The sequence below is a fragment of the Carcharodon carcharias genome, chromosome 34 (genome assembly GCF_017639515.1).
Source record: "Carcharodon carcharias isolate sCarCar2 chromosome 34, sCarCar2.pri, whole genome shotgun sequence".
NCBI classification, from domain to species: Eukaryota; Metazoa; Chordata; class Chondrichthyes; order Lamniformes; family Lamnidae; genus Carcharodon; species Carcharodon carcharias.
Genome location: NC_054500.1, coordinates 3120651 through 3133564, shown reverse-complemented (window position 1 = coordinate 3133564; position 12914 = coordinate 3120651). Strand labels below are relative to the sequence as shown.

Sequence of the window (12914 nt, the reverse complement as noted above, 5' to 3'; positions counted from 1 at the left end):
GAAACTTGCCGTCTAACTTAAACAAAAAAATGACACCAGGAATGCTGAGAAACATTATGCTGTTTCGTGGGCGGAGCTCAAAATCAGCAGATTACAAATTGAGAATGCAGTTTTATCTACTAAAGCTCCACCTACACTGTTGAATTTTATGTGTGTGTGTGGCCCATGACTGATTTTGTTTATGTGTAAATGGCCCATGATAAGGAAAAGGTTCCACACCCCTGGCTTAGATGAAGCAGAAACATTGACATGGAGCTTTTGAGCTGAGTTGCCTCTCTCTGTGCCGTTAGTACTTTGTGAGATACAGTGACAGCTTCTCCAAAGGTTAAAGCCATCCCATATTCAGTGAGATTGTGGGTCAGACAGTTGGTGATGCTGGAATGTAACCTTACTCCCAGTTCACACTTCCTAATGAGAGTGAAACAAAAACAAAAATAGCTGGAGTTCCCCATTGGGAGGCTGGAAGCGGTGACTTTGCTGTTCAATTTCTGTCCTCTGTGTAGACACACCCAGAGCTTGCAGGATGTGGGTGGTACCCCAGAGACACAGACAGCATCATGTACATTGAGGGCCACAGCTGAGGCAGGGGTGGGCTCCATTTCGCTTCCAGTTTGAATTTTGAGTGGCAATGGTTGAGCATGTGTCTCCATTCTCTGCTGCTTCTCAGGGTCCTGCCTGTACCTTTGGTCAGGTGGATGTTAAAGATCCCATAGCACAATGCCAAGAGCACAAAAGTCCTCCCAGTGTCCCAGCCAACACACCACCCAACAAACAGTGGTGTCATGGTTATGTCAGTGGACTAGTAATCCAGCAGGCCCAGGCAAATCCTCTGGGGACAAGAGTTCAAATCCCACCATGGCAGCTGGTGGAATTTAAATTCAACTAATAATCTGAAATTGAGAGGTTAACCTCAGTAATTGTGACTATAAAGCTATCATTGATTGTTGTTAAAAACCCATCAGGTTCACTAATGTCCTTTAGGGAAGGAAATCTGCCATCCTTACCTGGTCTGGCCTACATGTGACTCCAGACCCACAGCAATGTGGTTGACTCTTAACTGCCCTCTGAAATGGTGTGGCAAGTTCAAGGGCAATTTGGAATGGGCAGTGAATGTTGGCCTTGCCAGTGATGCCCACATCCTTTGAAGGAATAAAAGAAAAAAAAACCTGTTATTTATCTTGTTGCTATGCCTGGGATCTTGCTGTCTTTGAAATGTGTTGTTTTAAGTGATAAAAGACTTGACACCCCAAAATAATTCATGTGTAAACGTTCTCTGACACATGAGAAGCCCCAGCGTAAAATACATGTTCTTTTTTGCTAAGGCCTTTGTGTCTGATCAGATCACAAAAGGGCCTTTCAATGTGGAGAGTTCCTGATTTCTCTGGAATTATGTCTTGTCAGGTGCTGATTGTGGTCCAACCAACCTGCTACAAGGTTTCAGTCAATGGAAGACATCTGTTCAACTTCAACCATCGGCTCCAACCCCTGAACCAGGTCGATCAATTGGAGATCACTGGCGATATCAGTCTTTCTCTTGTGCAGTACTAACATTTTTGAAATAAATCATTTGCTTTTTCCGTGAAACTGAATCTCTATACCTGGGAGAGTCTCTCATTCTTTTACCTCCTTCCATTCTTGAAGAATATCCTTGGTGAAAATTCCCCTCCATACAGCCCAAACAACAGCCATTTTGTTTGAGGGCAGAGGTCAACACCTCTCTTGCTTGGCACCTTAGCCAATGAGCAATAATTCACATAAATTTGGTTTTGGCTTGCATTTGGCAGCTCTTTTTGTTATGCATTTGTTTAAAAAATGCAGTTAAATAAAACTAAACAGGCACATGTTAACATTCAATGATAGCAAGCAAGCACAAGTCTGATCTCCACTCTGTTCCCAATTTGACATTGCTGGTGCCTTTTAGAAATAAGGGATTGGGGGGGGGGGGGAATGAAGGAGTAAGTCATTTTTGGGTTCTGTCAGCTTGTGCAGCTCAAGGGACTAATCTCATCAAAGAACAGTGACAAAAGTAACCTCAACGATGTCCCAAAAAGCCAATTAAAAAAAAAACATGATTCCTTTCAAGCTTTACTGCTACCAAGACAGGAACAAGTGTAGGCAATGAGCGAATACAGCTACTCAGCAGGGAAATAAAATGGCTGACTTTTAAGGAGTTTCAACTAAGGATCATCCAACAATAAGTTGTTATAATTTTACGTAGAGCGCTCTAGGGTCAGAATTTCCCTTCTCCCCCCTTATTCCTTACCTGCCCCAGTCATTTATAGAATCATAGTATGACACAGCAGGGATTCAGCCCTTTGTGCCAATGTTGGCTCTTCAAAAGAGCCAACCAATTAGTGGCATGCTGCAACTCTTTATAAAGAACAAAGTTAAGATGTCACTTATTTAGTATCGAGTGGAAATCTCCCCTTCACCATGTGACATACAAGATGGCCACTAACAAACAGGACTGAGGAGCAGCCAAAGTTTCTTTCAAAACACAGAAAAGTCTGTGAAATAAAACCCTCTGCAACCTTTGCACATGAAGCATAGGGACAGGAGGAGGCCATTCAACCCCTCGAGGCTGTTCCATCACACCTGATCTGTAACTTAACTCCATTTTATTTACCAGTCTTGTTTCCTTTAATATTCTCACCCAACAAAATGCTACCAATCTCACTTTTGAAATTTTCAGTTGATCACCTGCACTAGCAGTTTTTTATGGGAGGGAGTTCTCGATTTCCACTATGCTTTGTGTGAAGCTGTGCTTCTTGACATCACCCCTGAATGGCCTGGCTCGAATTTTATGGTTCTGCCCCCTTTTAATGGACTCTCCCACTAGAGAAAATAGTTTCTCTCCACTTTATAAAGCAACGATGTTTAAATATTGTAAGAGGTTCTGCAACAAGTTTTGTACTGTGATCTGTGTAATTACAAAATCCTTGTCTGTATTGTGCTAATCTGTGACTGACATTGTCCTGTCTAAACATGTTTGGGTGGTAAGGGGCTGGGGACTGGGGAACCAGTCTCTTGTGGATGAGTAACCCTCTCAACCTACCACCCCCCTGACCTCACCACCCCCATCCCCTCCCCTCCCCATCGCGCTAACATGGAACAGCGCACTTTTAAAACTAAAGAATTTAATCAGCGATGGATGGTTACGTATCACTCACTGGGAATGGTTTTGTAGAGGTTGGGATAGGTTTCAAACTGCTGCTGTCTTGGAAGAAAGAATGGTTCCTTCCTGTGACATCTATATCCCCGAATAGAGATCCAGTAATCAATGGTCTATAACATTTAATGAACCATAAAAACATTATGGTGCAGAAAGAGGCCATTCAGCCCATTATGTCTGCACCAGCCAAAAAAGGGAAAAAACGAAACTAGGTGCTAGTTAATTCCAGACGCCCACCACCCTCTGGGTGAAAAGGTTTTTCCTCATGTCCCCGCTAATCCTTCAATCAATCACCTTAAATCTATAAAAACAAAAAAACTGCGGATGCTGGAAATCCAAAACAAAAACAAAAACAGAATTACTTGGAAAAACTCAGCAGGTCTGGCAGCACCGGCGGAGAAGAAAAGAGTTGACGTTTCGAGTCCTCATGACCCTTCCACAGAACTTGAATTCAAGTCCAAGAAAGAGTTGAAATATAAGCTGGTTTAAGGTGTGTGTGTGGGGGGCGGAGAGAGAGAGAGAGAGAGAGAGAGAAGTGGAGTGGGGGTGTGGTTGTAGGGACAAACAAGCAGTGATAGAAGCAGATCATCAAAAGATGTCAACAACAATAGTACAAAAGAACACATAGGTGTTAAAGTTAAAGTTGGTGATATTATCTAAACGAATGTGCTAATTAAGAATGGATGGTAGGGCACTCAAGATATAGCTCTAGTGGGGGTGGAGGGAGCATAAAAGATTTTAAAATATTTAAAAATAATGGAAATAGGTGGGAAAAGAAAAATCTATATAATTTATTGGAAAAAAAAGGAAGGGGGAAACAGAAAGGGGGTGGGGATGGGGGAGGGAGCTCATGACCTAAAGTTGTTGAATTCAATATTCAGTCCGGAAGGCTGTAAATTGCCTAGTTGGAAGATGAGGTGTTGTTCCTCCAGTTTGCGTTGGGCTTCACTGGAACAATGCAGCAAGCCAAGGACAGACATGTGGGCAAGAGAGCAGGGTGGAGTGTTAAAATGGCAAGCGACAGGGAGGTTTGGGTCATTCTTGCGGACAGACTGCAGGTGTTCTGCAAAGCGGTCGCCCAGTTTACGTTTGGTCTCTCCAATGTAGAGGAGACCGCATTGGGAGCAACGAATGCAGTAGACTAAGTTGAGAGAAATGCAAGTGAAATGCTGCTTCACTTGAAAGGAGTGTTTGGGCCCTTGGAAGGTGAGGAGAGAGGAAGTGAAGGGGCAGATGTTGCATCTTTTGCGTGGGCATGGGGAGGTGCCATAGGTAGGGGTTGAGGAGTAGGGGGTGATGGAGGAGTGGACCAGGGTGTCCCGGAGGGAGCGATCCCTACGGAATGCCGATAAGGGGGGTGAAGGGAAGATGTGTTAGGTGGTGGCATCATGCTGGAGTTGGTGGAAATGGCCACCACCAAACACATCTTCCCTTCACCCCCCCTATCGGTATTCCGTAGGGATCGCTCCCTCCGGGACACCCTGGTCCACTCCTCCATCACCCCCTACTCCTCAACCCCCTCCTATGGCACCACTTCATGCCCACGCAAAAGACATAACACCTGCCCCTTCACTTCCTCTCTCCTCACCGTCCAAGGACCCAAACACTCCTTTCAAGTGAAGCAGCATTTCACTTGCATTTCCCCCAACTTAGTCTACTGCATTCGTTGCTCCCAATGTGGTCTCCTCTACATTGGAGAGACTAAACGTAAACTGGGCGACCGCTTTGCAGAACACCTGCGGTCTGTCCGCAAGAATGACCCAAACCTCCCTGTCGCTTGCCATTTTAACACTCCACCCTGCTCTCTTGCCCACATGTCTGACCTTGGCTTGCTGCATTGTTCCAGTGAAGCCCAACGCAAACTGGAGGAACAGGACCTCACCTTCCGACTAGGGACTTTATAGCCTTCCGGACTGAATATTGAATTCAACAACTTTAGGTCGTGAGCTCCCTCCCCCATCCCCACTCCCTTTCTGTTTCCCCCTTCTTTTTTTTTCCAATAAATTATAAAGATTTTCCTTTTCCCACCTATTTCCATTATTTAAAAAAAAAATTTTTTTTTAAATTTTTAAAAAAATCTTTTTATGCTCTCCCCACCCCCACTAGAGCTATACCTTGAGTGCCCTATCATCCATTCTTAATTAGCACATTCGTTTAGATAATATCACCAACTTTAACTTTAACACCTATGTGTTCTTTTGTACTATTGTTGTTGACATCTTTTGATGATCTGCTTCTATCACTGCTTGTTTGTCCCTACAACCACACCCCCACTCCACTTCTCTCTCTCTCCGCCCCCTACACACACACCTTAAACCAGCTTATATTTCAACTCTTTCTTGGACTCGAGCTCAAGTTCTGTCGAAGGGTCATGAGGACTCGAAACGTCAACTCTTTTCTTCTCCGCCGATGCTGCCAGACCTGCTGAGTTTTTCCAGGTAATTCTGTTTGTGTTTTTGTTTTTTCACCTTAAATCTATGCTCCCTGGTAATTGATCCCTCAGTTAGGGGAAACAAGTCTTTCCTGCCTACCTGACCTAGGCCCCTCACAATTTTGTACACCTAACCTATGAAATGTAAAGACTTTATTTTGCATCTTCTGATAGACACAATGTCTGTGTAAAATTCTGATCTCTGAATGTGTTTAAAAATGAATGTACGTTTATAAGAAGTGCTGTTGTATTTCATTTTGCTTCCTGCATCTTTGTTGTTGCCATGTGAACCAAATGAACACAAGCCAGGCGAGAGGAACTGAGAAACCCAGGAATGCTGGGAATCTGTGCCAGAGGTGGGAGAGGATCCTGGGAAGTCGTGGCAGTTCCCTCAGCATCTGGAGGAGAAAGGACAGCTCAACATTCTGGGTGGGGACCATCGCTTGACAACTAATAGAAACACTGCAGACACTCCCCCCAATTCCTTTCCACAAGGTGGATGGTCCTCTGAAGGAGAGTTTGGGAGATTGAGGTGGGGAACCGACCTCCCCCCAAATTCCAGCCTTTAACATTGGCCACTGACTTGGTCCCCCAATCCCCAGCCCCTTGCCACCCTTACCATCTTGGTACTGGCTACATGTTAGTGATGGCGGCCGGGGGGGGGGGGGGGGGGGGGGAGTGGGTGGTAGGGGGTTGGGACTATGGGCCAATTCCCCATTGTCTGGTCTTTGCACCACCAAAGGGAATGAGAGGCCAGGAGGGAGGAGGTGGCGGGGGAATCACGGGGGGTCTGCGGGGAAGCTGGAGAATAGGCTTCTTGGCTGCTACACAGGTGATCTGGTTTAGTTTCTCCTCTCCCACAGCCTCCAACACTCTCTTTTTGTATTCAAAGCTAATCAATTTCAAGGAATGGTACCACAGTGGTTCTGTTACTGGGTTAGTAACCTGGGGACCCAGACTAATGCTTCAGAGACATTGGTTCAAATCCCTCAGTGGCCCTGGGTGGAATTTAAAATTCAGTTAATCAGTCTGGAATAAAATGCTAGTCTCATTAATCATGATTATGAAACCAGTGGATTGTTGTAAAAACCCATCCGGTTCACTAATACCTTTCAAGGGAGGAAAGCTGCCAACTGTACTCAGTCTGGCCTGTATGTGGCTCCAGACCTACAACAACGTGATCGACTCTTAACTGCGGTGTGAAATGACTGAGTAAGCCAGTCAATTGTACAAAACCACTACAGAAAAGTCAAATAAGAATAGAAGTGGATGAACCATCCGGCATTGACCTAGGCCCTGGAAGCGACAATGGCAAACCTAGCCCTGCTGACCCTGCAAAGTCCTCCTCACTAACATCTGGGGCCTTGGGCAAAATTGGGAGAGCTATCTCACAAGTTAGTCATCCTCAAGGAATCGTAACTTACGGTTAATGTTCCAGACACCACCATCACCATCCATGGGTATGCCCTGTCCCACAGTGGTACACAGTCAGGAGGGAGTGGCCTTGGGACTGCTCAACATTGACTCTGGTGGAGGAAGTGACCAGCCAAATAACCCATTCCTCAGCTTAACCCCCACGGCAGCACTCCCAGTGCCTCCTTCATCCTGCAATTGCTTTTGGTGGTGCAGAAACCAGAACAATGGTCTTGTGGCATTGGATTAAACATGGGTGAGGAAACCTCCTGCTGGTTATCACCTACTGCCCCAACCCCCCCACCATCTCCACCACCGCTCCCACCACTGTTACCAGCCTCAGCTGATAAATCAATACTCCTCCATATTGAACACAACTTGGAAGAAGCACTGAGGGTGGAAGGGGCACAGAATGTGGCTCTGGGTGGGGGACTTCAATGTCCATCAAGAAAGTGGCTCAGTAACACCATAGAAATATAGGATGGTTACAGCACAGAAGGAAGCCATTCGGCCTGTCGTGTCTTTGTTAACTCTCTGCAAGAACAAGTCAGTTAGCCCCACCCCCCCAACCTCTCCCTTGCAATTTTTTTCTCGACATATAATTGTCCAATTTCCTTTAGAAGGCCAATATTGAATCTGTCTCCACCAAACTCTCAGGCAGTGCATTCCCCATCCTGACCCCTCGCTGGGTACAAAAGCTTTTTCTCATGTGGTCACTACTTCTTTAGCCAATCACCTTAAATCATATCCTCTAATTCTCAATCCTTCCGCCAATGGGAATAGTTTTTCTCTATATGCTCTGTCCAGCCCTTTCATGATTTTGAATACCCCTATCAAATCTCCTCTTAATCTTCTCTTCTCCAAGGAGATCAACCCAGTTTCTCCAAAGTATCCACCTAACTGGAGTTTCTGATTCCTGGGGCTATTCTCATGAACCTTTTCTGTGCTCTAATGCTTCACATCCTCTGTGAAGTGTGACACCCAGGGCTAGACACAAAGCTCCAGCTGAGGCCGAAACAGTGTTTCGTACAGATTTATCATAACATCCTTGCTTTTGTACTCCATGCCCCTATGAATAAAACTCCAGGTTGTTGTATCCTACTGACCGAGCTGGCCAAGTCCTGAAGGACATAGCTGCTAGACTGGGTCTGCAGCAGGTGGTGAGGGAACCAACAAGAGGAAAGAGCTTATATGAGCTCATCCCGAACAATCAATCTATTGAGATGCATCTGTCTATGACAGTATTGGTAGGACACTCGTTATGGAGATAAAGTGTGGCACTACCACCATGTTAACCAGGGTAGATTTCGAACAGATCTGGCAACTCAAAACTGGGCATCTATGAGGCACTATGGGCCATCATCAGCAGCAGAATTGTATACAACCACAATCTGTAACCACATGGCCCGGAATATCCCCCACTCTACCATTACCATCAAGCCGGGGGATCAATCCTGGTTCAACGAGCATGCCAGAAGCAGCACTAGGTACACCTAAAAATGAGTTGTCAACCTGGTGAAGCTACAAAACAGGATGACATACATGCCAAAGAGCAGGCATAGCATGCAATAGACAGAGTTAAATGATTCCATGACCAACAGATCAAACCAAAGCTCTTGCAGTCCTCCCACATCCAGCATGGTGGTAGCCAATTAAGCAACTAACCAGAGGAAGAGTTTCCACAAACACAATTTCAACTCAGGGCCAAGCTGAGAGCCCAGATAACCATTACGCCTGTTGAAACACCTGCACCTCAGAGAAAACATTGTTTGATTGACAGCTCAGGCTCTCTGATCTCTACTGTCAATTTCACAATGTCTGTTTTCCAAATGTGAAATGGTTTGAAGGGCTTGTGGTTGTTATTATTGTTAGTTTAAAGGATCTGGATGATTGACACTTTTATTGGTTTGTAGCGAAATTATTTTTTTTCTATATGGGAGAAAGTTATGAATGAATTACTTTTATAAAAGGCTTTTTTAACACATCCTAGTGTCACTATAGGATTCATTGCTTCAATACAGTGTATAATGGGTTAATGAGCATGGAAGTACCATAGCTTGGCATGGGGGTGGGTGGGTGGAAGGGCAGAGATTGGTATGGGGGGGCTTGAGGAGGACCTTTTAGAAGATCCCCTCATGCAAACTAGGGCTCACGACTCCTCTGAAGGGCTGTGAACCACGACTCTTTAAAAACTGGCCCGATTCCATGAAAATTGCGGAGGGGTAGAAGATGCCTCCCTGCACAATGGAGCCAGCTAGGTTGGGAATGCCGGGTGTGGCCTTTTGACAAGAGCCAGACCAATCCCTTTAAAGGCACTCCCGGAAATCAGAAGCTTGGGAATAGGGTTGGGAATCCTGGAATTAGGACCTGCCTGCCATTTCCAAAGTGCTCCCAAGTCATCGTGACTCAGCGAAAGTCCAGTTCCAGGTGTCCAAGTGCAGAGTTCTCTGACATTCCTCACAGATAATGATGAGTATTAACTGTCATTATGATGTTTCTCTCCTGTGAGTGGAAGTTCGCACACACACACGTCAGTCCGTGCAGACTTTTCTATGTAGATTCCTACTTCAATGGTCTTGAACTGATTTAAGGTTTTTAAAAGTTTGGCTGTTTGTTCTGAAAGGTTTCCTTTCGAAACTTGCCCGCTCCTTCACCTCATGGTCAAACACAGAGTTTAACTATATGAACACACTCGACCTCTCCCTCCAGCAGCACCGCCGTACCCTTTTTCAAAGCTGCGCGTGCCCCCAGTTTCATTTTATTCTTCATCTCATCCGACGCCTCAACAAGAAACTTTTTCTCTTTCTCTCAAGTGCTAAGGAACGCAAGCTCCAACAACTCATCGACACCAACACCCATCTAGGACCCTCCACCCCTGCCTGTCCCTCCGTCCCCACCCCGTCTTCCAACCCCAGCCCCAGCCGTGTATTCACTATACCCCCGACCTTCCCCTCTCCGATGCTGAACGTTCAGTGCTCAGCAAAGGACTTAGTTTTATACCCCTACGCCCTCACAATGAATTTTGGGCTCGGCACGATGCTGAACTCTTCTTCCGCCGTCTTCGTCTCCGGGTTCACTTCTTTGGGCAGGAGTCCTCTCCCCGTTCAACGGATCCTTTTACCCACCTCCAATATTCTCCCTCCACCTGGACCCCTCCCTCTGGATTCTTACCTTCTCTTGATCTTTTCATTGAGAACCGTCGATGCGATATTAGTCGTTTCAATTTCTCTGCTCCTCTCACCCATTCTAATCTTTCCCTCTCTGAACTTACTGCACTCCGTTCTCTCAAGTCCAACCCTGACATTGTCATCAAACCCGCTGACAAGGGTGGTGCTGTTGTTGTCTGGCGCACTGACCTCTACCTCGCGGAGGCTGAGCGTCAACTTGCAGACACTTCCTCCTACCTCTCCCTGGACCATGACCCCACCACTGAACATCAAGCCATTGTTTCCAGGACTGTCACTGACCTCATCTCCTCTGGGGATCTTCCTCCCACAGCTTCCAACCTGATAGTCGCCCAACCTCGGACGGCCCGCTTCTACCTCCTACCCAAAATCCACAAACAGAACTGTCCCGGTAGACCGATCGTGTCAGCTTGCTCCTGCCCCACAGAACTCATTTCTCGCTATCTTGACTCCCTTCTCTCTCACCTTGTCCAGTCCCTTCCCACCTACATCCGTGATTCATCTGACACCTTACGTTACATCAACAATTTCCAGTTCCCTGGCCCCAACTGCTTCCTCTTCACCATGGACGTCCAATCCCTCTACACCTCCATCCCCCACCAGGATGGTCTGAGGGCCCTTAGCTTCTTCCTCGAACAGAGGCCTGAACAATCCCCATCCACCACTACTCTCCTCCGTCTGGCTGAACTTGTTCTCACACTGAACAATTTCTCTTTCAACTCCTCTCACTTCCTCCAAATAAAAGGTGTGGCTATGGGTACCCACATGGGCCCCAGCTATGCCTGTCTCTTTATGGGGTATGTGGTAACATTCCTTGTTCCAGTCCTACTCCGGCCCCCTTCCACAACTTTCTCCGGTACATCGATGATTACTTCGGTGCTGCTTCATGCTCTCGTTGGGACTTGGAAAAATATATTAATTTTGTTTCCAATCTCCACCCCTTCATCATTTTCACGTGGTCCATCTTTGACACTTCCCTTCCCTTCATTGACCTCTCTGTCTCAATCTCTGGTGATAGACTGTGTACCAATATCCATTACAAGCCTACCGACTCCCACAACTACCTCGACTACAGCTCCTCACACTCCGCTTCCTGTAAGGACTCCATCCCAATCTCTCAGTTCCTTCGCCTCCGTCGCATCTGTTCCGATGATGCTACCTTCAAAAACAGTTCCTCTGACATGTCCTCCTTCTTCCTTAACTGATGTTTTCCACCCACGGTCGTTGACAGGGCCCTCAACCGTGCCCTCACGCCTTCTCCCGCGCATCTGCCCTCACGCCTTCTCCTCCCTCCCAGAAACATGATAGGGTCCCCCTTGTCCTCACTTATCACCCCACCAGCCTCCGCATTCAAAGGATCATCCTCCACCATTTCTGCCAACTCCAGCATGATGCCACCACCAAACACATCTTCCCTTCACCCTCCCTGTCGGCATTCCATAGGGATCGTTCCCTCCGGGACACCCTGGTCCACTCCTCCATTACCCCCTACTCCCCAACCCCCACCTATGGCACCTCGCCATGCCCACGCAAAATATATAACACCTGCCCCTTCACTTCCTCTCTCCTCACCGTCCAAGGGCCCAAACACTCCTTTCAAGTGAAGCAGCATTTCACTTGCATTTCCCCCAACTTAGTCAACTGCATTCGTTGCTCCCAATGCGGTCTCCTCTACATTGGAGAGACAAAACGTAAACTGGGCGACCGCTTTGCAGAACACCTGTGGTCTGTCCGCAAGAATGACCCAAACCTCCCTGTCGCTTGCCATTTTAACATTCCACCTTGCTCTCTTGCCCACATGTCTGTCCTTGACTTGCTACATTGTTCCAGTGAAGCCCAACACAAACTGGAGGAACAGCACCTCACCTTCCGACTAGGCACCTTACAGCCTTCCGGACTGAATATTGAATTCAACAATTTTAGGTCTTGAACTCCCTCCTCCATCCCCACCCCCTTTCTTTTTCTTCCCCCTTTCTTTTGTTTTTTCCAATAAATTATACAGATTTTTCTTTTCCCACCTATTTCCATTATTTTTAAATATTTTTAAATCTTTTATGCTCCCCCCCCTACTAGAGCTGTACCTTGAGTGCCCTACCATCCATTCTTAATTAGCACATTCGTTAAGATAATATCACCAACTTCAACACCTGTGTTCTTTTGTTCTTTTGTCTGTGACATCTTTTGATTATCTGCTCCTATCACTGCTTGCTTGTCTCTACAACCACACCACACCCTCCCCTCCACTTCTCTCCCACCGCCCCCCACCCCCCCCCTCCCCCGCCACACACACACCTTAAACCAGCATATATTTCACCCCTTCCTTGGATTCACCTAGTTCTGTTGAAGGGTCACGAGGACTCGGAATGTCAACTCTTTTCTTCTCCGCCGATGCTGCCAGACCTGCTGAGTTTTTCCAGGTAATTCTGTTTTTGTTTTGGATTTCCAGCATCCGCAGTTTTTTGTTTTTAACAGAGTTTAACTGTTGGGTGACAAGCAACTGACAACTTGTTTCTGTTTCCTGCTTGAGTGAAGTCACAAATTTCATTCTGTCGTCTTGTGGCTCGAGCTGTCACGTGACTTGTCAGGTGATGACCTCACTGGCTAGGGTGACCTTACAATTGATTTGTGAAAAGGTGGTTTGATTGTTAACCTTTTAATTTTAAAATTATTTTTTGGGGTGGTCATGGTAACAGTACAGGTTTAGGGGTTGATT

The 12914-nt window shown here is 46.4% G+C and overlaps 1 protein-coding gene across 1 annotated transcript in view; it reads left to right on the top strand.

Annotated features, from left to right (window-relative positions):
* LOC121272633 (galectin-9-like) overlaps positions 1 to 1584 on the top strand; it is a 36473-nt gene extending 34889 nt beyond the window's left edge. Inside the window, exon 10 of the mRNA XM_041179319.1 lies at positions 1402 to 1584. Coding sequence (XP_041035253.1) covers positions 1402 to 1548 — 147 coding nt within the window. The 3' untranslated portion in view covers positions 1549 to 1584. The remainder of the gene's footprint in view (positions 1 to 1401) is intronic.
* The last annotated feature ends 11330 nt before the right edge of the window (positions 1585 to 12914 follow it).